The sequence below is a fragment of the Oncorhynchus masou genome, chromosome 19, assembly GCF_036934945.1.
Source record: "Oncorhynchus masou masou isolate Uvic2021 chromosome 19, UVic_Omas_1.1, whole genome shotgun sequence".
NCBI classification, from domain to species: Eukaryota; Metazoa; Chordata; class Actinopteri; order Salmoniformes; family Salmonidae; genus Oncorhynchus; species Oncorhynchus masou.
The window spans coordinates 1,844,724-1,870,578 of NC_088230.1; the positions used below are offsets into that span (position 1 = coordinate 1,844,724).

The window sequence follows — 25,855 nt, forward strand, 5'->3', positions numbered from 1 at the left end:
AAGATGCAAAATATTTTTATTTTATTGTGAAACAAACAAGAAATAAGGCAAAAACACAGAACTTTAGTGTACATAACTATTCACCCCCCCCTTTCTGAAGTTACAACTGCAAGTATTTTCTCTATAAGCTTGGCTCATCTAGCCACTGGGATTTTTGCACATTGGGATTTTTGCACATTCTTCAAGGCAAAACTGCTCCAGCTCCTTCAAGTAGGATGGGTTCCTGCTGGTGTACAGCAATCTTTAAGTCATACCACAGATTCTCAATTGGACTGAGGTCTGGGCATTGACTAGGCCATTCCAAGACATTTAAATGTTTTCCCTTAAACCACTCAAGTGTTGCTTTAGCAGTATGCTTAGGGTCATTGTCCTGCTGGAAGGTGAATCTCCTTCCCAGTCTCAAATCTCAGGAAGCCTGAAACAGGTTTCCCTCAAGAATTTCCCTGTATTTAGTGCCATCCATCATTCCTTAAATTCTGACCAGTTTCCCTGCCGATGGAAAACATCCCCACAGCATGATGCTGCTACCACCACATGGTGTTCTCAGGGTGATGAGAGGTGTTGGGTTTGCAACATTTTCCTTTATGGGCAAAAAGCTCAATATTAGTCTCATCTGACCAGAGAACCTTCTCCCATATGTTTGGGGAGTCTCCCACACGCCTTTTGGTGAACACTAAACATGTCTGCTTATGTTTTTCTTTAAGCAATGGCTTTTTTCTGGCTACTCTTCCGTAAAGCCCAGCTCTGTGGAGTGTACGGCTTAAAGTGGTCCTATGGACAGATACTCCAATCTCCACTGTGGAGCTTTGCAGCTCCTTCAGGGTTATCTTTGGTCTCTTTGTTGCCTCTCTGATTAATGCCCTCCTTGCCTGGTCTGTGAGTTTTGGTGGGCGGCCCTCTCTTGGCAGGTTTGTTGTGGTGTCATATTCTTTGCATTTTTTAATCATGGATTTAATGGTGCTCCATGGGATGTTCAAAGTTTCATTTTTTTATATCCAAAACCCTGGTCTGTACTTCTCCACAACTTTGTCCCTGACCTGTTTGGAGAGCTCCTTGGTCTTCACGCTGCCGCTTGCTCGGTGTTGCCCCTTGCTTAGTGGTGTTAGACTCTGGGGCGTTTCAGAACAGGTGTGTATATATATTAAGATCATGTGACAGATCATGTGACACTTAGATTACACACAGGTGGACTTTATTTAACTAATTATGTGACTTCTGAAGGTAATTGGTTACACCAGATCTTATTTAGAAACTTCATAGCAAAGAAAATGAAAAAATATGCATGTACCACTTTTATATTTTTTATTTTTTGAAAAAAAAAAATTATTTCACCAATTTGGACTATTTTATGTATATCCATGACATGAAATCCAAATAAAAATCAATTTAAATTACAGGTTGTAATGCAACAAAATAGGAAAAACTCCTCGGGGGGGGGGGTGAATAGTTTTGCAAGACACTGTAGGTAAATGCCAACAAAAACTTGTGTGTGTGTGTCAACTATTTAACTGTACTAGGATAATTAAAAGGCCGCTAAAATGTTAAATATCGGTATCGTTTTTTTGGCAAGGAAAATATTATGGCTATTGGAATCAGGCAAAAATGTCATAACGGTGCATCCCTTAATACAGGGCATTCAGAAAGTATTCAGGCCCCTTCCCTTTTTCCACATTTTGTTACCTTACAGCCTTATTCTAAAATGGATGAAATCATTTTTAATCACATCTCCTCCATGCTTGGGAGAAGGGAACCACAAATAAGGAGATCCTCTGTTCACATACTCTGCGTCCTTGAGTAGTGGTTTCTTTGCAGAAATTCGTGAAGGTCTTTCAAAGTTCTTGAAATTTTTCAGATTGACTGACCTTCATGTCTTAAAGTAATGATGGATTGTCATTTCTCTTTGCTTATTTGAGCTGTTCTTGCCATAATATTGACTTGGTCTTTTACCAAATAGGGCTATCTTTTGCATATCACCCATACCTTGTCACAACACAACTGATTGGCTCAAACGCATTAAGGAAAGAAATTCCACAAATTAACTTTTAACAAGGCACACCTGTTAATTGAAATGCATTCCAGGTGACTACCTCATGAAGCTGGTTGACAGAATGCCAAGAGTGTGCAAAGTTGTCATCAAGGCAAAGGGTGGCTACTTTGAAGAATCTCAAATATATTTTGATTTGTTAAACACTTTTTTGGTTACTACATGATTCCACGTGTTATTTCATAGGTGTGATGTCTTAACTATTATTCTACAATGTAGAAAATAGTACAAATAAAGAAAAACCCTTGAATGAGTAGGTGTGTCCAAACTTTTGACTGGCACTTTATATACTTTCTTGGTGGCCACGATTTACCACAGGGGAAATATAGGGGAAACACTGCGATCCTTTGTGAACCTGCACTGAACACACACCACCCACGACGTCACTCTCTGACACACGGCAGGGATATAAAACCTCACTGAACACACACCACCCACGACGTCACTCTCTGACACACGGCAGGGATATAAAACCTCACTGAACACACACCACCCACGACGTCACTCCCTGACTCACGGCAGGGATATAAAACCTCACTGAACACACACCACCCACGACGTCACTCTCTGACACACGGCAGGGATATAAAACCTGCACTGAACACACACCACCCACGACGTCACTCTCTGACACACGGCAGGGATATAAAACCTCACTGAACACACACCCACCCACGACGTCACTCTCTGACACACGGCAGGGATATAAAACCTCACTGAACACACACCACCCACGACGTCACTCTCTGACACACGGCAGGGATATAAAACCTCACTGAACACACACCACCCACGACGTCACTCTCTGACACACGGCAGGGATATAAAACCTCACTGAACACACACCACCCACGACGTCACTCTCTGACACACGGCAGGGATATAAAACCTCACTGAACACACACCACCCACGACGTCACTCTCTGACACACGGCAGGGATATAAAACCTCACTGAACACACACTACCCACGACGTCACTCTCTGACACACGGCAGGGATATAAAACCTCACTGAACACACACCCACCCACGACGTCACTCTCTGACACACGGCAGGGATATAAAACCTCACTGAACACACACTACCCACGACGTCACTCTCTGACACACGGCAGGGATATAAAACCTCACTGAACACACACCACCCACGACGTCACTCTCTGACACACGGCAGGGATATAAAACCTCAGTGTGTGTGTGCCCTCATGATCACAGCTGCCTCAGAGACAAACACAACTGAAGAAGAACGTTGTCATTACGTCAGGCTCTAACATCAAAACAATGACGTGATAAGCCCAGTGTCACTCTGCTATAACAGCTCCTCTTCTTGTTAGGTCAACAACACGGCTGTTGATGCACATGGTATAGCGGGACATGGGGACCGGGACCATTAACTCTTTACGTGGTGTGGAGGAACAGATCTCTGTGAAAGTATCCATCTCTCCCTTCTCCAAGCCAGTATAGTTCTCCAGTTGAGGGAGCCAAAACTTCAGCTCCATAGCTACAGTTCTAAAGGGGGCTAAGGTACCCACTCAGATATCAGTGGTCCCCCTTCGATACTTGATCCTTCAGCCTCCCTCCAGCTGACCCGAGTGCCTATCAGGGGTCAAGGGTCAATCAGGGGTCCCACCAAAACACTTCAGGGGTTACCCCTCTCATCCTTCAGCCCCATGTGTAGGAGTGTGTTTGCTCCACTAGGGGTGTGTGTGGGTGTGTTTGCGTGTCCTCTGCTGCCCCTACTGCAGGTTCTTGAGGATGCGTCCGTATCGGAAGTCGTAGACGTGGCGGCAAAGGTACACTAGTTCAGGGTTGATGTTGGCAGGAACCTGGCGGTGGTCGGGGAGGTTGAAGTCCGAGGTGCAGGGGACCACTCTGGCAGTGCCAGGGGGCGCTCTCTCTTCACGCCGCTTCACCAAGGCACAAAATCTATATATGGAAAATGAAAGTGAGTTTTAAATGCACATTTCTTCTCTTTCTTTCTTTACTTTATACCTCAAGTCAATTGACCATGCTACAGTGAGATGTCTCTCCCTTAGAGCACTTCTAATGTCAGTGATGTGTAATATTACTCGCTAAAGAATGCCTAGTTTCACCTACAGTGTTAATTAGTGTGTATCTGTGTGTGTGTGTGTGTGTGTGTGTGTGTGTGTGGGTGTGTGTGTGTGTGGTTTCTTACCTACAGTATTGTGCTAGTGGGAGAACATAGCATCTATCTTCGATGCAGGCCACACTGTTCTCGTCTTGATGCCGAGAGGCAAAAATCTCTTTCTTAATGGTGAGAAACAGACATACAATTATCAATCGACACACAATCAAAGGTAATGAGATGAGATGGAATAGAGGAAGCCACTTCAGACTACTGAGATGAAGGAAAAGAAGAGATGAGGAGAGGCCTCTTTAGACTACTGAGATTGAGCCATAGTTGAGTTGTCCTCACCTCACAGTGCATACTGGAGTCTTGGCCTCCCTGTGTGTGTTCAGGTCGATAGTACCAGAACAGGCTCATCATCAGCTCTCCTGAGGAGGGAGACACACACACACGGTCAACACACACAGGCGAGCAAACACACACACACACAGACACAACCACAGAGGAACAAAGGTACAGCTTTGCCAACCAACAGCACACACACAAAAAATACAACCAGTCTCTCACCAGACAGATATAAGCAGCATTTCAGACAAACAATGGTCCTCGAATAACACCACAGCCAGCAGACACAAACAACCATTCACAGCCTACAACCACACACACACACACACACACACACACCCCAGCTAGCACATTTGGTTCCTTGGAAGTTGTGGGAACGTATGTTTTTGGTTTCACATTGGTTGTGGGAACAAATTCATACGTTTCCTGACTGGTAAAACTGAACGTTTTTTTAACATTCCATGAACAGAATAGAACACTTCGCCTGTTCCGGGAATATTTCATCTTAGGTTACTGGGAGGTTCCCAGAAACTTTTACTCTGGTTCCTTGAAAGTTTTCCTGGGAGGTTTTATTATAAGGTTATATGGAGGTTTTTGAACGACTTCTTTAAAGCTTTCACTGAAAATAAGACTTTCAATAACACTGATAGCTTATTTTGGGTAAACATTTTGAATGCCAAGCAGATAGGACACATGGAAATGAATTTCCTTAAGCATTCATCATGCAAACACATGTTTTATTGTGTCAAGGCCTCAGTGAGATTTGAACCTATGATCTTCTGTTCCCTATCCATGGAATTAGTCCACTGCACCACCAGGATGTACAGTACAGTCTATTCAAACAGAGCCAATGGCAAAGGAAACAAGCACACATTAAGATCAGATGTGGTGAATTCGTGGGCACGGCCAACACACCTGAGAACTTAACAAGATAGAGGACAGAGAGTTTTGTTGATACTGAGAACGAAATGTATGTTTTTAAATAACATTCTTAGAACATATTCACAACATTACTAAAGTTTTCTTGTTGTTTTTATGGACAGTTTTCTTAATTTTCTTGGAACAATTTGAGAACATGACCTTAAATAGAACCATGAGGAAACCTGTAGGAAATGTTATGCTGAAGTACTGAAAGTCCCACAGAAGAACATCGTTTCTTAACATTTTATCTTAACTATTTGAGAACATCCCCAATGTCAAACCAGTTGGAGAATGTGTGGAGAACATTACCAAAATTGAAATGAAATGTAACCATGTTTGTACTTTCAGGAAACATTCTGTTAAAGTAATGAAATACCAATACATACTTTTGGGGGGGGGGGGGGGCTAAGTTCCTTAAATGAACTGGGAATGTTACAAAGCCAAGCAACTATCCTGCACCATTCCCAGAAAGTTGCAGGAAGGTTATAGGCAAAATAAACATAGGACAACCACGCTCTCACCACCCTCTAAGAAACATGGTTCTCAGAATGTTGTGCTAGCTGGGACTAGGGTTGAAAAGGGTTGGAAACACCCAAATAAACATAGGACAACCACGCTCTCACCACCCTCTAAGAAACATGGTTCTCAGAATGTTGTGCAAGCTGGGACTAGGGTTGAAAAGGGTTGGAAACATCCAAATAAACATAGGACAACCACGCTCTCACCACCCTCTAAGAAACATGGTTCTCAGAATGTTGTGCTAGCTGGGACTTGGGTTGAAAAGGGTTGGAAACACCCAAATAAACATAGGACAACCACGCTCTCACCAACCTCTAAAAAACATGGTTCTCAGAATGTTGTGCTAGCTGGGACTAGGGTTGAAAAGGGTTGGAAACACCCAAATAAACATAGGACAACCACGCTCTCACCAACCTCTAAGAAACATGGTTCTCAGAATGTTGTGCAAGCTGGGACTAGGGTTGAAAAGGGTTGGAAACACCCAAATAAACATAGGACAACCACGCTGGGACTAGGGTTGAAAAGGGTTCACCAACCTCTAAGAAACATGGTTCTCAGAATGTTGTGCAAGCTGGGACTAGGGTTGAAAAGGGTTGGAAACACCCAAATAAACATAGGACAACCACGCTCTCACCAACCTCTAAGAAACATGGTTCTCAGAATGTTGTGCTAGCTGGGACTAGGGTTGAAAAGGGTTGGAAACACCCAAATAAACATAGGACAACCACGCTCTCACCAACCTCTAAGAAACATGGCTCTCAGAATGTTGTGCGAGCTGGGACTAGGGTTGAAAAGGGTTGGAAACTTTCCGGTAAATTTCCTGAATTTTTCCGAAATTTTTCCATGGAAAGTTAAGCCCGGGAATTTAGCTTAAATTCATCAGAAAAGTTCACTTATAACAGTGAACCTTTTTTTGTGGGATACACATAAGGCAATTCTAGGTCTTGTGGCATATTTTGGTTAAACTTTCCCCAATTCAATAGAATTGCAACCCTCTGCATGCACAGTGATTTTTTTTTTCCATCACATGTGCAGTGCACTCTTACATCACATGTACAGCTGATTCTCAAGATATTGCACACTAATGAGATGCTATTGAGCTCACACTACAACACTGTCTGAGCCAAGGACTACAAGCTGTCTAGTAAGTTTTGATTACAATACTGGGTGGGGTGAATATATTTTATATGACATACATGATTTTTTTGTTAACTAGTAAATAGTAGCCTACAGCAAAGTGTGTTTAACATGTATCTTAGAAAGCAGTTATTTAATCTAACTGCTTAACTATTTATCTGAACATTGAGTTGAGGATGCCTGGTCATTCTTTAAAAGTAACTTCCTCACCATTTTAGATAAGCATGCTCCGTTCAAAAAATGTAGAACTAAGAACAGATATAGCCCTTGGTTCACTCCAGACCTGACTGCCCTCGACCAGCACAAAAACATCCTGTGGCGGACTGCAATAGCATCGAATAGTCCCCGCGATATGCAACTGTTCAGGGAAGTCAGGAACCAATACACGCAGTCAGTAAGGAAAGCTAAGGCCAACTTCTTCAGGCAGAAATGTGCATCCTGTAGCTCCAACTCCAAAAAGTTCTGGGACACTGTGAAGTCCATGGAGAACAAGAGCACCTCCTCCCAGCTGCCCACTGCACTGAGGCTAGGTAACACGGTCACCACCGATAAATCCATGATTATCGAAAACTTCAACAAGCATTTCTCAACAGCTGGTCATGCCTTCCTCCTGGCTACTCCAACCTCGGCCAACAGCTCCGCCCCCCCTGCAGCTACTCGCCCAAGCCTCTCCAGGTTCTCCTTTACCCAAATCCAGATAGCAGATGTTCTGAAAGAGCTGCAAAACCTGGACCCGTACAAATCAGCTGGGCTTGACAATCTGGACCCTCTATTTCTGAAACTATCCGCCGCCATTGTCGCAACCCCTATTACCAGCCTGTTCAACCTCTCTTTCGTGTCGTCTGAGATCCCCAAAGATTGGAAAGCAGCTGCGGTCATCCCCCTCTTCAAAGGAGGAGACACCCAGGACCAAAACTGTTACAGACCTATATCCATCCTGCCCTGCCTTTCTAAGGTCTTCGAAAGCCAAGTCAACAAACAGATCACTGACCATCTCAAATCCCACCGTACCTTCTCCGCTGTGCAATCTGGTTTCCGAGCCGGTCACGGGTGCACCTCAGCCACGCTCAAGGTACTAAACGATATCATAACCGCCATCGATAAAAGACAGTACTGTGCAGCCGTCTTCATCGACCTGGCCAAGGCTTTCGACTCTGTCAATCACCATATTCTTATCGGCAGACTCAGTAGCCTCGGTTTTTCTGATGACTGCCTTGCCTGGTTCTCCAACTGCTCTTAAACGCTAGTAAAACCAAATGCATGCTTTTCAACCGTTCGCTGCCTGCACCCGCACGCCTGACTAGTATCACCACCCTGGATGGTTCCGACCTTGAATATGTGGACATCTATAAGTACCTAGGTGTCTGGCTAGACTGTAAACTCTCCTTCCAAACTCATATCAAACATCTCCAATCGAAAATCAAATCTAGAGTCGGCTTTCTATTCCGCAACAAAGCCTCCTTCACTCACGCCGCCAAACTTACCCTAGTAAAACGGACTATCCTACCGATCCTCGACTTCGGCGACGTCATCTACAAAATAGCTTCCAACACTCTACTCAGCAAACTGGATGCAGTTTATCACAGTGCCATCCATTTTGTCACTAATACACCTTATACCACCCACCACTGCGACCTGTATGCTCTAGTCGGCTGACCCTCGCTACATATTCGTCGCTAGACCCACTGGTTCCAGGTCATCTACAAGTCCATGCTAGGTAAAGCTCCGCCTTATTCATTGGTCACGATGGCAACACCCACCCGTAGCACGCGCTCCAGCAGGTGTATCTCACTGATCATCCCTAAAGCCAACACCTCATTTGGCCGCCTTTCGTTCCAGTACTCTGCTGCCTGTGACTGGAACGAATTGCAAAAATCGCTGAAGTTGGAGACTTATGTCCCTCACCAACTTCAAACATCTGCTATCTGTGCAGCTAACCGATCGCTGCAGCTGTACATAGTCTATCGGTAAATAGCCCAGCCAATTTCACCTACCTCATCCCCATACTGTTTTTATTTATTTACTTTTCTTCTCTTTTGCACACCAATATCTCTACCTGTACATGACCATCTGATCATTTATCACTCCAGTGTTAATCTGCAAAATTGTAATTATTTGCCTACCTCCTCATGCCTTTTGCACACAATGTATATAGACTCTCTTTTTTTTCTACTGTGTTATTGACTTGTTTATTGTCTACTCCATGTGTAACTCTGTGTTGTCTGTTCACACTGCTATGCTTTATCTTGGCCAGGTCGCAGTTGCAAATGAGGATTTGTTCTCAACTAGCCTACCTGGTTAAATAAAGGTGAAATAAAAAAATAAAAAAGGGGTTTTTTTACTCATTTTTTCCCGAATCTTAACAGGAAAATGCCCCGGGCACTATCTGATGTGTGGAGACAATTCACTGCAGCTAATGTAGAAGGAAAAGCTGTGTACATTTGCAAATACTGTGCTAAATCATATGTGAAGAATGCAACAAAGATGCAGAATCATCTGGCCAATTGAGAAATGCCAATGAATGTCCTGCTCGAGCTGTATATGCAACTGGTTCACCTCTGATGCTCACAGGCAATGTGTATTGGAAGAGATTTCTGAATGTTCTTCACCCAGCATACACCCCTCCGACCAGACATGCTTTATCTACTCATTTGCTGGATGCAGAGTTCAACAGAGTTCTAGTGATGGTCAAGCAAATCATAGAGAAAGCAGACTGTATCACAATCATCTCTGATGGTCAAATGTTCGTGGGTAAGGAATAATTAACTACATCTCCACCCCTCAACCTGTATTCTACAACAGCACAGACACAAGGGACAACAGAAACACCGGTCTCTACATTGTAGATGAGCTGAAGGCAGTCATCAATGACCTTGGACCACAGAATGTATTTGCACTGGTGACAGACAATGCTGCAAACATGAAGGCTGCTTGGTCTAAAGTGGAGGAGTCCTACCGTCGCATCACCCATTTGCTGTGCTGTTCATGCATTAAATCTGCTCCTCAAGGACATCATGGCACTGAAATCAATGGATACACTCTACAAGAGAGCCAAGGAAATGGTTAGGTATGTGAAGGATTATCAAGTTATAGCAGCAATCTACCTCACCAATGAAAGTGAGAAGAATAAGAGCACCACATTGAAGCTCCCCAGCAACACCCATTGGGGTGGTGTTGTCATCATGTTTGACAGTCTCCTGGAGGGGAAGGAGTCTCTCCAAGAAATGGCCATATCAGTCTGCTGATATGGATAGCCCCATCAAGAGGAACCTTCTGGATGATGTATTTTGGGAGAGAGTGGTAAGCAGCCTGAAACCTATAGCAGTAGCCATTGCATGGTTTGAAGGAGACCATGCCATCCTGTCTGATGTTCAGACTCTGCTGTAAGAGAAGAAATCCGTACTGCCCTGCCCACTTCACTGTTGCTCCAAGCAGAGGAAACTGCAGTTCTGAAATACATCAAAAAGCATGAAGACTTCTGCCTGAAGCCCATATACACGCTGCAGCGTACATGTTGGACCCCAAGTATGCTGGAAAGGGCATCCTGTCTGGTGCAGAGATCAACAAGGCCTATGGTGTCATCACTACTGTGTCTCGCCACCTTGGTCTGGATGAGGACAAGGTTCTTGGCAGTCTGGCGAAGTACACTTCCAAGCAAGGGCTTTGGGATGGAGATGTAAGATGGCAGTCGTGCCAACATATGTCATCGGCCACCTAGTTGAAGGGACTTTGTTGCCTCCATCATCCTCCAAATCCCACCAACATCAGCCGCCTCAGAGTGCAACTGGTCTTTGTTTGGGAACACACACACCAAAGCACGCAACAGGCTGACCAATACAAGGGTTTGAAAAATGGCCAGCTGGGCAAATTTGAGGCTTTTTGGGCCTGACAACAAGCCATCCTCAACAAGGTTGGAATTTGACAGTTAAGATGAGGCCTCAGAGTCTGATGTTCAAGTGGTGGACATTGAGGATGTCCAGGGAGAAGACATTGAAGCCTGAGAGGAAGACAACCAAAGCTTTAGTTTGAGACTATCATTTCACAGATTTATGTTGAAAACGTTTTTGGGAGATGCGATGGGTCATTGGGGATCGTTCAATATTCCCTTTTGTTGTTCAGTGAAATCATCCCATGTGAAGAGTCAACTCATTTAATTGAAGTTCAATTCTTAACTAAATTGGAAGGATTTAATAATTTGCAATTATGTCTACTTATGATAAGGTAAAATGCTTATGTTTCTGTCTCCATATGATATGGTAAATCTATCCAATGCAAAAAAAACATTACATTTAAATAGTATTAATATTAATTCCCATATATTTCTGTTAATTCCCAGATATTCCCGTTAATTAACACGGAAAGTTTCCACCTCTGAATATTCCCCAAAATGTGCAACCCTAGCTGGGACACACACACAGCCAACTATTATACCCCAACAACATGTTAGGACATCCTTTCTCTCTCACCAGATTTGGGATCCTCCCAGAGCGCTGATATCTTGGCGACGTAGGGCAGGGACTTCTTCCGGGGACCGGAGCGCAGCAGCACTGTGTCTCTGATACGTATTACTTCGCTGTCTCTCTGTACTCCTTCATAACACTGCCGCAAAGCCGTCTCATCCTCCCCCTGAGACACACACAAGTACCACAAACACACCGTCAAAACATGACACACTTATCTTTATTCTCCAGCGACATCAGAAGTTTTTAATCAGAGAAAATGGACCCGTACTATCGGGATACTCAACAGCCTTTAAGAAATATATTACCTTCAACAGTGTTATCTTGTGATCAAGCCATCAATGTTTTGTGATTATTGGCTTCCTAAGAATGTTACCTAACAATTTAAAAATTAGCAGGTTTGACATTTCAGTGGAAACACTACGACTATCAGCTTTTTGATAAGCGGCAAAAACAGATGTCCCATATTATCGGAATACGGCCCCCAGTTATTGGCCACCTTACTATTTTGCTCAATTACAAGATGTATCCATTTCATTTTGTTCAAAAAAGAGACACCAATCTCATATCCGAAGTGTTTACTAGATAGTTGACTAGTTGCCTTCTGTGGCCCCCCAAAAAATGACTTGCCTGAAATTCGTTAGCTATATTTCAGAGGCAAAAAGTTGGATATTAAATTATGTGTGGTCTAAAACATTTTGAAAACTCACAAAACCTAACTTAACTTACATAAATTGCAATGAAAATCGATGGTCAGCTAGTAAGAAGGGTGTCTTTACCATTATTTTCCAGTCCATTTAAATGTTGAGCTCGAGGTGATTTAATTCTCTAACCGCTAGCGAGTGTCTGAAGTTCGGCGGTCTCCGATGTTGGGGGAAATTTAGCTAGGAAGCTTGAGTTTTTACTCACCAAAGTAACAACTTAGTGTGGTCAAAGACTTAGTAACTTAGTTGTAGTCATGATCTTGTAAACTATATCTACAAACAACTTACTTCTGGATATTCTCTAAACTACCCATAATGCACTATGTCATATGGACCTTTGGCAGTGATTACAGCCTTGAGTCTTCTTGGGTATGATGCTACAAGCTTGGCACACCTGTATTTGTGGAGTTTCTCCCATTCTTCTCAGCAGATCCTCTCAAGCGCTGTCAGGTTGGATGGGAGCGTCGCTGCACAGCTATTTTCAGGTCTCTCCAGAGATGTTCGATCGGGTTCAAGTCCGGGCTCTGGCTGGGCAACTAAAGGACACTCATAGACTTGTTCCGAAGACACTCCTGCATTGTCTTGGCTGTGTGCTTAGGGTTGTTGTCCTGTTGGAAAATGAACCTTCGCCTCAGTCTGAGGTCCTGAGCATTCTGGAGCAGGTTTTCATCAAGGATCTCTCTGTACTTTGTTCTTCTCATCTTTCCCTCGATCCTGACTAGTCTCCCAGTCCCTGCCGCTGAAGAACATCCCCACAGCATGATGCTGCCACCACCATGCTTCACCGTAGGAATGGTGCCAGGTTTCCTCCAGACACAACGCTTGGCATTTAGGCCAAAAAGTTCAATATTGGTTTCATCAGACCAAAGAATCTCGTTTCTCATGGTCTGAGAGTCCTTTAGGTGCCTCTTGGCAAACTCCAAGTGGGCTGTCATGAGCCTTTTACTGAGGAGTGGCTTCCGTCTGGCCACTCTACAATAAAGGCCTGGTTGGTGGAGTGCTGCAGAGATGGTTGTCCTTCTGGAAGGTTCTCCCATCTCCACAAAGGAACTCTAGAGCTCTGTTACTGTTATCATCGGTTTCACCTACCTGACCAAGGCCCTTCTCCCCCGATTGCTCAGTTGGGCTGGGCGGCTAGCTTTAGGAAGTCTTGGTGGTTCCAAACTTCTTCCATTTAAGAATGATGGAAGCCACTGTGTTCTTGGGGACCTTCAATGCTGCAGCCATTTTTTGGTACCCTTCCCCAGATCTGTGCCTCGACACAATCCTGTCTCGGGGCTCTGCGGACAATTCCTTCGACCTCGTGGCTTGGTTGTTGCTCTGACATTCACTGTCAACTGTGGGACCTTATATAGACAAGTGTGTGCCTTTCCAAATCATGTCCAATCAATTTTTAATACATTATGGGCTATTGTGTGTAGATTGAAGAGGATTTTTTCCCTAATCCATTGTAGAATAAGGCTGTAACATAACAAAATGTGGAAGAAGAGAAGGCGTCTGAATACTTTCCGAATACACTGTATATTAGGTGAAATACCACAGTATGGTATCCGAATGCACTGTATCTATGAAAAGCTGAGACTCTCACGAACATGTTTTGCTCACAAGTTACACATGAGTCGTTACAAGGTAAGGAGTTTTTCAACATAGAAGATAGAAAATCCCAGGACATGGTGTCTATAATACTGTAATAAGCTCACATAGCTACTGTCACAAATGCCAAACTCCCCACAGTTGTCACTGAGTAGTAGGATATTCATTACCCAGTGAGCAAATCATTTATGTACTCACAGCATTCATTTACATTTTTTTTGTGCTTTTTGCCTTTTCTGTTGTTGTTGTAACCTCTTGTCAATGAAATTCATGAATACAGCTGTCAAATTGTTTTGTGTTATACTTGTAGTCCTGGTTGTCCTGAAAATAGAATGGTAAAACACTTCATTGTGAGGCTAAATATAAGGTCTGGACATGCAGACAAATGAAAGTTAGATAAATGAAATGCTGATTTTTGCTGGGGTCTCTTAGACTGATAGGGTTAACAACAATAGGCCAATTGAAAGCTATGGAATGGTCAGGTTGCCATGGTAGTATGAGGGAAGAAAATTATCAGTATCTCAACACATACACACACAAACTCTTGATCCAACCCACCGCAATGAACACTTCTTTCTCCGTGGGCACTCCTACAGGCAGCCACCCATTGGTGGCCCGTCGGCGGCTGACCCTCTTCTGCTTGGCGGGGGACAGGCAGGTTGTCGGGGCTGGCTGTTTCTGCGACAGCCTGGTTCTCCCCATGGACAGATAACCGTTAGGTGGCTTGGTGCTCTGAGGGCACTCCCTGGCCAGCTTCAGTCTAGCATGGGGCACTCTGCAGTCAGACAGGGGGGTGAGGAGATGGGGCTTGGCCTGGGTGGAGGAGGGGGTGGTGTGGAGGGGGCAACCCGAGAGTGGGAGGGAGGGGGAGACCAGGAGGGAGGGGCTATGGTCGCCTTTGGGGGAAGAGTAACCCTCTGGAAAGAGAAAAGAGAGAGAGAGAGAGAGAGAGAGAGAGAGAGAGAGAGAGAAAGGGAGAAAGAGAAGCCCTGCTGAAAAAAACAGCATAGACCAGCATAAATTTGAAGCTGGTCCGACCAGCATGGTCTAACTGGTTCTACTGGCCGACCAGCATGGTCTAACTGGTTCTACTGGCCGACCAGCATGGTCTAACTGGTTCTACTGGCCGACCAGCATGGTCTAACTGGTTCTACTGGCGGATCAGTCTTCATTGTGTTTTCGCTGGTGACCAGCAAAAGCTAAAGCAAAACAAGCATCAAGTCACATTATGCGGGACTGAAAAGTGAGGTTTAACTCCTTTTGGAATCCAGCCAGAGTGGATTCCCACAATGTACATTCAGAGGTAGAAAAATGTGTAAATGAGACTACCTCAGCCACCTAAAGTGGGACAACCATTTCAGGAACAAGTGCAATAAGTCAGACTAACAGATTGGACTAGTTGAGAAATAAGTACCGTACCAGTCAACCTATTTATTTAAGGGGTTTTCTTTCTTTTAAAAAAAGATTTTTACATTGTAGAATAAAGTGAAGACATGAAAACTATGAAAAGCACATATGGAATCATGATGTAATCAAAAAAGTGTTCAACAAATCAAAATATATTTTAGATTCTTCAAAGTCGCCACCCTTTGCCTTGATTACAGCTTTGTACACTCTTGGCATTCTCTCAACCAGATTCACATGGAATGCTTTTCCAACAGTCTTGAAGGAGTTCCCATATATGCTGAGCACTTGCTGGCCTCTTTTTCCTTCACCCTGCGGTCCAACTCATCCCAAACCATCTCAATTGGGTCGATTTCAGGGGATTGTGGCGGCCAGGTCATCTGATGCAGCACTCCATCACTCTCCTTATTGGTCAAATAGCCCCTACAAAGCCTGGAGGTGTGTTGGGTCATTGTTCTGTTGAAAAACAAATGATAGCCCCACTAAGCGCAAACCAGATGGGATGGCAAATCACTGCAGAATGCTGTGGTAGCCATGCTGCTTAAGTGTGCCTTGAATTCTAAATAAATCACTGAGTGTCACCAGCGTGCACAGTCACACCTCCTCCTTCACGGTGGGAACCACACATACGGAAATCATCCGTTCACCTACTCTGCGTCTCACAAAGACAGCGGTTGGAACCAAAAATCTCACATTTGGACTCATCAGACCAAAAGACGAATTTCCACCGGTCTAATGTCCATTGCTCATGTTTCTTGGCCCAAGCAAGTCTCTTCTTCTTATTGTTGTCCTTTAGTAGTGGTTTCTTTGCAGCAATTCGACCATGAAGGTCTGATTCACACAGTGTTCTCTGAACAGTTGACGTTGAGATGTGTGTCTTTCTCTGTGAAGCATTTATTTGGGCTGCAAATTCTGAGGCTGGTAACTAATGAACTTCTCCTCTGCAGCAGAGGTAATTCTGGTTCTTCATTTACTGTGGCGGTCCTCATGAGAGCCAGTTTCATCATAGCGCTTGACGGTTTTCGCGACTGCACTTTAAGAAACTTTCTTGAAAAGTTATTGAAATTTTCCGCATTGACTGACCTTCATGTCTTAAAGTAATGATGGACTGTCATTTCTCTTTGCTTATTTGAGCTGTTCTTGCCATAATATGGACTTGGTCTTTTACCAAATAGGGCTATCTTCTGTATACCTCCCCTACCTTTTCACAACACAAGTGATTGGCTCAAAAGCATTAAGGAAAGAAATTCCACAGATTAACTTTTAACAAGGCACACCTGTAATTGAAATGCATTCCAGGTGACTACCTCATGAAGCTGGTTGAGAGAATGCCAAGAGTTTGCAAAGCTGTCGTCAAGCAAAGGGTGGCAATTTGAAGATTCTCAAATCTAAAATATATTATGATATGTTTAATATATTTTGATATGGTTACTACATGATTTCATATGTGTTATTTAATAGAAGAGTGCACAAATAAAGAAAAACCCTTGAATGAGTAGGTGTGTCCAAACATTTGACTGTTACTGTATGTTATTTATCTTTGTGTAGCATAAGATAAATCAACTGATTAATGAATCAATCCATGTACATGCAAAACCACAGATACTGAAACAAACAATTCTGAAAAGCAAACTGCAATAGAGCATGCTGGGAAATATGATAATGATGGGTGTGGTTTTGCATACCAGCAAAATTCTAATAACTTGGGAGTCAACCTCACTTTGTACTGAACGTCTCGGTTGCCAGCGACCTGAATTTCCTGCTTCACCACTGGATCTGTGGGTATGATAAAGATTGTTAAATGATTGGAACCAATAGACATTCTATCCCTTGTCCCTGTAGGGGGACCCTTTTGAGTGCCACGTAAAACCCTTTGATTTTTTGAACGCTCTCACAAGAAACACCTGTGGGTTCTTTGTTTTGTCCCTGTAGGGGAACCCATTTAGATTCTACATACAGGTCCTTCAGAAAGTAGGCCTATTTACACCCCTTGACCTTTTCCACATTTTGTTGTGTCACAGCTTGAATTAAAAATCTATTTAATTGAGGGTCACTGGCCTACACACAATACCCCATAATGTCAAGTGGATTTTTTATTTGTAATTTTTTTTATTATATATAAATTAATAAACAATGAAAAGCTGAAATGTTTTTCATTTATTTGTTTTATTTGTATTTCACCTTTATTTAACCAGGTAGGCCAGTTGAGTACAAGTTCCCATTTACAACTGGGACCTGGCCAAGATAAAGCAAAGCAGTGTGACAAAAACTACAACACAGTGTTACACATACACAAATCTACAGTCAATAACACAATAGAAAAAGTGTATGTACAGTGTGTGCAAATGCAGAAGAAGAGTAGAGAGGTAGGCAATACATAGGCCATAGAGGCAAAATAAATCAAATGTAGCATTAACACTGGAGTGATAGATGTGCAGATGATGATGTGCAAGTAGAGATACTGGGGTGCAAAAGAGCAAGAAGATAAATAACAATATGGGGATGAGGTAGTTGGGTGTGCTATTTACAGATGGGCTGTGTACAGGTACAGTGATCGGTAAGCTGCTCTGGCAACTGATGCTTAAAGTTAGAGAGGGAGCAAATAAGTATTCAACCCCCTTGTTATGGCCTAAATAACTGAGTAAAAATGTGCTTAACAAGTCACTGCATGGACTCAGTTGAGCAGTGAATTTCTAACACAGATTCAACCCCAAAGAAGAGCATCTATTGGAAGATGGGTAAAAATAGAACAAGCAGACACTGAATATCTATTTGAGTATGGTGAATTTATTAATTAAACTTTGGATGGTGTATCAATACACCCAGTCACTACAAAGATACAGGCATCCTTCCTAACTAAGTTGGCAGAGAGGAAGAAAACTGCTCATGGATTTCACCATGAGGCCAATGGTGACTTTAAAACAGTTACTGAGTTTAATGGCTGTGATAGGAGAAAACTGAGGATGGATCAACAACATTGTAGTTACTCCACAATACTAAACTAAATTACAGAGTGAAAGGCACTAAAGTAAAACTGCAAAAAATGTGGCAAAGAAATTCACTTCATGTCCTGAATACAAAGCGTTATGTTTGGGGCAAATCCAACACAACACGTTACTGAGTGCCAATCTTCATATTTTCAATTACAGTGGTGGCTGCATCGTGTTATGGGTATGCTTGTCATCTGCAAGGACTATGGAGTTTTTTTTAGGATAAAAAGAACCGGAATAGAGCTAAGCGAAATCCTAAAGGAGAAACTGGTTCAGACTGAATTCCAACAGACACTTTCAGCAGGACAATAACCTAAAACACAAGGCCAAATCTTCACTGGAGTTGCTTACCAAGACAACATTGAATGTTCCTGAGTGGTATAGTTACAGTTTTTACTTAAATTGGCTTGAAACTCTAATGCAAGACTTGAAAATGGCCTTCTAGCAATGATCAACAACCAACTTAATAGAGCTGAAAGAATATTTAAAAGAATGTGCAAATATTGTACATTCCAGGTGTGCAAAGCTCTCAGAGACTTACCTAGAAAGGCTCACAGCTGTAATCGCTGCCAATGGTGCTTCTATAAAGTATAGACTCAGGGGTGTGAATACTTACAGTTGAAGTCCCTGGAAGCCTGTGTTTCAGACATAAGGAAGTGGACGGTGACAAATGTTCTATTTTTAAACTTGGACAAAATAGAGATGCTTGTTCTAGGTCCCAAGAAACAAAGAGATCTTCTGTTGAATATAACAATTAATCTTGATGGTTGTACAGTCGTCTCAAATAAAACTGTGAAGGACCTTGGCGTTACTCTGGACCCTGATCTCTCTTTTGAAGAACATATCAAGACTGTTTCAAGGACAGCTTTTTTCCATCTACGTAACATTGTAAAAATCAGAAACTGTCCAAAAAAATCTGAATCTGTCCAAAAATGATGCAGAAAAATGTATCCATGCTATTGTCACTTCTACTGCAATGCTTTACAGTACTTTCCGGCTACTCTGATAAAGCACTAAATAAACTTCAGCTAGTGCTAAACACGGCTGCTAGAATCTTGACTACAAAGCTTTACATTGGCTTGCTCCTACCTATCTTTCCGATTTGGTCCTGCAATACATACCTACACGTACACTACGGTCACAAGACGCAGGCCTCCTTACTGTCCCTAGAATTTCTAAGCAAACAGCTGGAGGCAGGGCTCCATTTTTATGGAATGGTCTGCCTATCCATGTTTTTTTTAATATTGTTTTTATTTTACCTTTATTTAACTAGGCAAGTCAGTTAAGAACAAATTCTTATTTTCAATGATGGCCTAGGAACAATGGGTTAACTGCCTGTTCAGGGGCAGAACAACAAATGTGTACCAGCTCGGGGGTTTGAACTTGCATCCTTCCGGTTACTAGACCAACGCTCTAACCACTAGCCTACCCTGCCGCCCCTGAGAGAAACAGACTCGGTCGCTGGCTTACTGGTGCTCTTCCATGCCGTCTCTAGGAGGGGTGTGTCACTTGAGTGGGTTGAGTCACTGACGTGATCTTGCTGTCCGGGTTGCACCCCCCCCCCTTAGGTTGTGCCGTGGCGGAGATTTCGTGGACTATACTCGGCCTTGTCTCAGTTAAGTTGGTGGTTGAAGATATCCCTTATTTTGGTGATGGGGGCTGTGCTTTGGCAAAGTGGGTGGGTTATATCCTGCCTGGTTGGGGCAGAACAACAAATGTGTACCGGGGCTCGGGGTTTGACCCCTTGTCTCAGCCTCCAGTATTTATGCTGCAGTAGTTTGTGTGTCTGGGGGCTAGTCTAACCAGTCTGTTATATCTTTTGATCTTCCCATGATGTCAAGCAAAGACGCACTGAGTTTGAAGGCAGGCCTTGAAATACATCCAAAGGTACACCTGTAATTGACTAAAATTATGTCAATTAGCCTAACAGAAGCTTCTAAAGCCATGACATCATTTTCTGGAATTTTCTAAGTTGTTTAAAGGCACAGTCAACTTAGTATTTTGTAAACTTCTGACTCACTGGAATTGTGATACAGTGAATTATAAGTGAAATAATCTGTCTAAACAATTGCTGGAAGAATTACTTGTCATGCACAAAGTAGATGTCCTAACCGATTTGCCAAAACTATAGTTTGTAAACAAGGCATTTGTGGAGTGGTTGAAAAACAAGTTTTAATGACTCCAACCTAAGTGCATGTATTTCTGTATTTAATTTTTAATGAATTTGCAAAGAATTATTATTATTATTATGTTATTATATTCTGTGTAGATGGGTGAGAAAAATATCAATTTAATCCATTTTGAATTCAACTGTAACACAACAAAATGTGGAATAAGTCGATGAGTATGAACACTGAAGGCACTGTAGACCCTGTCATGAAGAAGACTCTGGTTACAGAGTTCAGTCATTTGTCCCTATGGGGTACCATTTTGGGAGTCACAGTATAACCCTTTGATTTGTCCCTGTAGGGCAGGGATCGTTAACCAGATTCAGCTGCACGACAATTTTTTTCTTTAGCAGATGATCCTGGGGCCGAGACATAATTACAAATAATTTGTAGACTGCAAGAAGTCCCAACAGATATATGCCTAAAACATAATTATTTCAAACCTTGCTTATATTTGTATATGGTCACGTGTCTTTCTATCACACGTGCAAATACCTGGGAACAGATTTCCTAAAGTAAAATCCCCTGGAGCTGATTTCCTGGTGTTGTTACAATCTTTCATAGCTAACAATGAAAACTCAAAATATAGACATGTTGTTTTTTTCCAGAAAACTTGGGGGCCAAATAAAACCACCCGCAGGCCGCCAGTTGGGGTACTCTGCTCTAGGGGAACCCTCTTCAGTTCCATGTTGAACCCTCTCATGAAGAACCCTCTGGTTCCAATGTAGAAGCAATGAAAATTATACTTATAGGATACTAAAGATGTGCACTCTGTAAAAAATGACCTGTAATTTTACAGAACTTTTCCCGGGTACGGAGTTACAGTAAAAATACAGTACTTTACAATTCAATTAAGGTGTGATTGTGCTGGTGAGGGCTCATTTGCATATTTAAGAGCATTGTCTGAAATATTTAGTATTTGAGCCAACCGTTTGTGGAAGTGTTGTGCCTGTTTAAGTGGTTTTATCATCATGTTGATTAAGGTTGAGCGCTTAATTTGTCCACTCAGTTCTACAATCTTTGTAAGCTCTTGTGACGATCAAGAAGTGCACTGTTAACTTCTTTGGGGTAGGGGGAGGTATTTTGACGTAAGGATGAAAAGCGTGCCCAAAGTAAACTGCCTGCTACTCAGGCCCAGAAGCTAGGATATGCATATAATTGGTAGACGTGGACAGGAAACATTCTAACGTTTCTAAAACTGTTAAAATAATGTCTTTGAGTATAACAGAACTGAAATGGCAGGTGAAACCCCGATGACAAACCATCCTACCACTGATTTCAATGGCTGGCATTTTTATAATAGGGCGAAATCGTGCCCCATTGCAGTTCTTAGGGCTTCCACTAGATGTCAACAGTCTTTAGAAAGAGTTTCAGGCTGGTTTTTGGAAAAATGAGGGAGAAGAAGTAATTTTTCTACGGGCTCCCATTTTGGCTGTAGTGTTTCCATGCGCATTGCCGAGCTAGCGCATTCTTTTTGTTTATCTCCAGTAAAGACAATAACGATTCTCCGTCTTAAATTGTATTGTTAATTTGCATATTAGGGTACCTAAGGATTGATTATAAAAGTTGATTGACTTGTTTGGATAAGTTTATTGGTAACGTTTGGGACTAAATTTGTATGCATTTTGACCGATGGAAACCGAGTGGATTAATGACTGAAGCGCGCCAGCTAAACTAAGTTTTTATGAATATAAAGAAGAAATCTATCGAACAAAAGGACCATTTTTAATGTAACTGAGGCCTTTTGGAGTGCCAACAGAACAGCATATATTATATCGCTATTTCTGACTTTCGTGTCGCAACTCCCTGGTTGAAAATGATTTGTTCTCTCTACTATTATTCTGACATTTCACATTCTTAAAATAAAAACGTATGCCTCCCTTTCTATATGTCTTGATTAGAGGTCAACTGATTATGATTTTTCAACGCTGATACCGATACCGATTAATAGTGGACCAAAAAAAGCCGATGCTGATTAATCAGACAATTTTTATATATATTTGTAATAATGACAATTACAACAATACTGAATGAACAATTAACCCTTTTATTTTAACTTAATATCATACATAAATACAATCAATTTAGTCTCAAAGAAATAATGAAACATGTTCAATTTGGTTTAAATAATGAAAAAAACACAGTGTTGGAGAAGTAAAATTGCAATATGTGCCATGTAAAAAAGCTAACGTTTAAGTTCCTTGCTCAGAACATGAGAACATATGAAAGCTGGTGGTTCAATTTTCCCAGTTCTTCAATATTCCCAGTTAAGAAGTTTTAGGTTGTAGTTATTATAGGAATTATGACGGGTCGACTAATTCTCTCTATACAATTTGTATTTCATATACCTTTGACTATTGGATGTTCTTACAGGCACTTTAGTATTGCCAGCCTAATCTCGGGAGTTGATAGGCTTGAAGTCATAAACAGCGCTGTGCTTCAAGCATTGCTGAGAGCTGCTCACATACACAGTATAGTGCTGTTTGAATGAATCAATGCTTACGAGCCTGCTGCTGCCTACCACCACTCAGTCAGACTGCTCTATGAAATATCAAATATCAAATCATAGACTTAATTATAATAAACACACAGAAATACGAGCCTTTGGTCATTCATATGGTAAAATTCGGAAACTAGCATTTCGAAAACAAAACGTTGATTCTTTCAGTGAAATATGAAACCATTCCTTACTTTGTCGAACGGGTGGCAACCCTAAGTCTAAATATTGCTGTTACATTGCACAACCTTCAATGTTATGTCATAATTATGTAAAATTCTGGCAAATTAATTTTGGTCTTTGTAGGAAGAAACACAGTTCGCAACTAAAAAAATATATTTATGTGTATTGATTTTAAGAAAGGCATTGATGTTTATGGTTAGGTACATTTGTGCAACGAATGTGCTTTTTTCGCGAATGCTCTTTTGTTAATGTTAAGGCTCGGGACAATACTGCCCCCTTTGGAGGAATTGCGTGCCCATAGTAAACTGAACAAAAATCTGTCCAAAATTGCTAATATATGCATATAATAATTATTATTGAATAGAAAACACTCTAAAGCTTATAAAACCATTTGAATTATGGCTGTATGTATAGCAGAACTCACAGGGCAGCCAATCTCCCAAACTAGTTTTCTCATCCAGAAAGTTGGGCCAACTTTGACGTCATCGCCCCCACCCTTCCCAACCAGCTATGGATCTGGGAACAGTTTCTATGTCTTCCGCGAGATGTCCTCTATCAGTAGAGCATTGTGCAAATCCCGCGAGCTTTGACCCTTTGGCAGGCAAAATTGTGAGTGTCGCGAGAAAATAGAAGCGTGTTCGGGCGCAAATTGTACACAGGCATTCCTCCGTTCCAGATTGTCTGAGAGGGATTTTTTTGTCCGTTTGAATCTCAGTGTTTTGTACGTTAATAACATCCTAAAGCTTGATTCTGCACTTAGTTTGACCAGTTTAGTCGACATATAATATGTAATTTTGAAGTTTTGATGCGCAACTGTTCGGGACCAGAAGTCATTTTGGATGCATTTCAGCTGGAACTTGAAGCATATGCTAATACAAAGACACACGACTTGAAACCAAACAATGTTTTGGGTAAGTATGACTCCTTCCACTACATTCTGATCAAAGACCATCAAAGGTAAGGGAATATTTATGTTGTAATTTTGTGTTTCTGTTGACTCCAACATAGCGGAGAAATATTGCTTATGTCTGAGCACCGTCTCAGATTATTGAATCGTAAACGATTTCTGTAAAGTTAAAAATAAATGTGACAAAGCGGTTGCATTAAGAAGCAGTGTATCTTTCTAACTATATGTAGAACATGTATATTTAGTCAAAGTTTATGATTTGTATTGCTGTTATCTGGCGTTATCTGGCGGAGCTATCTATAATTTCTCCGGACATTTTTTTGCATTTTCTGAACATGGCGTCAATGTAAACAGAGATTTATGGATATAAATTATTATTGAAAAAAACATAAATGTACTGTGTAACATGTCCTATTACTGTCATCTGATGAAGATTTTCAAAAGGTTAGTGAATTATTTTTCTTTTAATCCTGCGTTTGTGATTGCATCTTTTGTTCGACAAAATGGCTACATATCGTCTGTGTCTTTGTGGTGGTTTGACATACATATGTGCTATGTTTTCGCCGTAAAACATTTTAGAAATCTGACTCACTGGGTAGATGAACAAGGTGTTTATCTTTCATTTGAGCTATTGGACTTGTTAATGTGTGGAGGTTAAATATTTCTAAGAATATTTTTGCATTCTGTGCGCCACTTTTTCAGTTGAGGGGGTGGGGTGCCCTTGGGGAACGTGTAGCGTGAACACGTTAAATAATCACCCATTTGGAAAATCTGAAGTAGGCTATGATTCAATGATGCATATAATCAATACAGTGCCTGTTAATGTAACGCAGGACAAGCTAGTTAACCTAGTAATATCATCAACCATGTGTAGTTTACTGCCCCCCCAGTCCCAAAGACGTTTTGAGTAGCTTGGAAGAATAAGGTGCCCAGAGTAAACTGCCTGCTACTCAGACCCAGTTGCTAATATATGCATATTATTAGTAGATTTGGATAGAAAACACTGATGTTTCTAAAACTGTTTGAATGATGTCTGTGAGTATAACAGAACTCATATGGCAGGCAAAAACCTGAAAAAAAATCCAACCAGGAAGTGTGAAATCTGAGGTTTGTAGTTTTTCAAGTCATTGCCTATCGAATATACAGTGTCTATGGGGTAATATTGCACTTCCTAAGGCTTCCACTAGATGTCAACAGTCTTTTGAACCTTGTTTGATGCTTCTACTGTGAAGGAGGGGGGAATGAGAACTGTTTGAGCCAGAGGTCTGCCAGAGTGGCATGAGCTGATCACGCGCGCTCACGTGAGAGGTAGCTGCGTCCCATCGCATTTCTACAGACAAAGGAATTCTCCGGTTGGAACATTATTGAAGATTTATGTTAAAAACATCCTAAAGATTGATTCTATACTTCGTTTGACATGTTTCTACGAACTGTAATATGACTTTTCGTTTGAACTTTCACCTGGACTTGCCCGTGCGTCGTGAATTTGGATTGTGTACTAAACGCACGAACAAAAAGGAGGTATTTGGACATAAATGACGACTTTATTGAACAAATCAAACATTTACTGTGGAACTGGGATTCCTGGGAGTGCATTCTGATAAAGATCATCAAAGGTAAGTGAATATTTGAATATCATGAATATCATGTTACACAATACATGTATGTTTTGTTCGATAATGTGCATATTTATATCCAAAAAAATTCAGTTTACAATGGCGCGTTACATGCAGTAATGTTTTGATTCCAAAACATCTGGTGATTTTGCAGAAATACTCATAATAAACATTGATAAAAGATGCAAGTGTTATTCACAGAATTAAAGATAGACTTATCCTCTATGCAACCGCTGTGTCAGATTTCAAAAAAACTTTACAGAAAAAGCATCATCTGT

The 25,855-nt window shown here is 41.8% G+C and overlaps 1 protein-coding gene across 2 annotated transcripts in view; it reads right to left on the reverse strand.

Annotated features, from left to right (window-relative positions):
- Nucleotides 1–1,330: 1,330 nt before the first annotated feature.
- The window catches only part of LOC135505710 (bromo adjacent homology domain-containing 1 protein-like), a 31,308-nt gene continuing 6,783 nt past the window's right edge, over nucleotides 1,331–25,855 (reverse strand). The window contains exons 3-8 of one of the 2 annotated variants that reach the window (XR_010450310.1): nucleotides 14,371–14,729; nucleotides 11,522–11,681; nucleotides 4,482–4,561; nucleotides 4,221–4,312; nucleotides 2,697–3,970; nucleotides 1,331–2,636 (exon numbers count right to left, since the gene is read on the reverse strand). Coding sequence is in view for 1 of the 2 variants with exons in the window: in XM_064924771.1 (XP_064780843.1) it covers nucleotides 3,781–3,970; nucleotides 4,221–4,312; nucleotides 4,482–4,561; nucleotides 11,522–11,681; nucleotides 14,371–14,729 (881 nt within the window). In the remaining variant the exon portion in view is untranslated. Of the gene's footprint in view, nucleotides 3,971–4,220; nucleotides 4,313–4,481; nucleotides 4,562–11,521; nucleotides 11,682–14,370; nucleotides 14,730–25,855 lie in introns of both variants that reach the window. The other variant, XM_064924771.1, reaches the window with a different exon arrangement.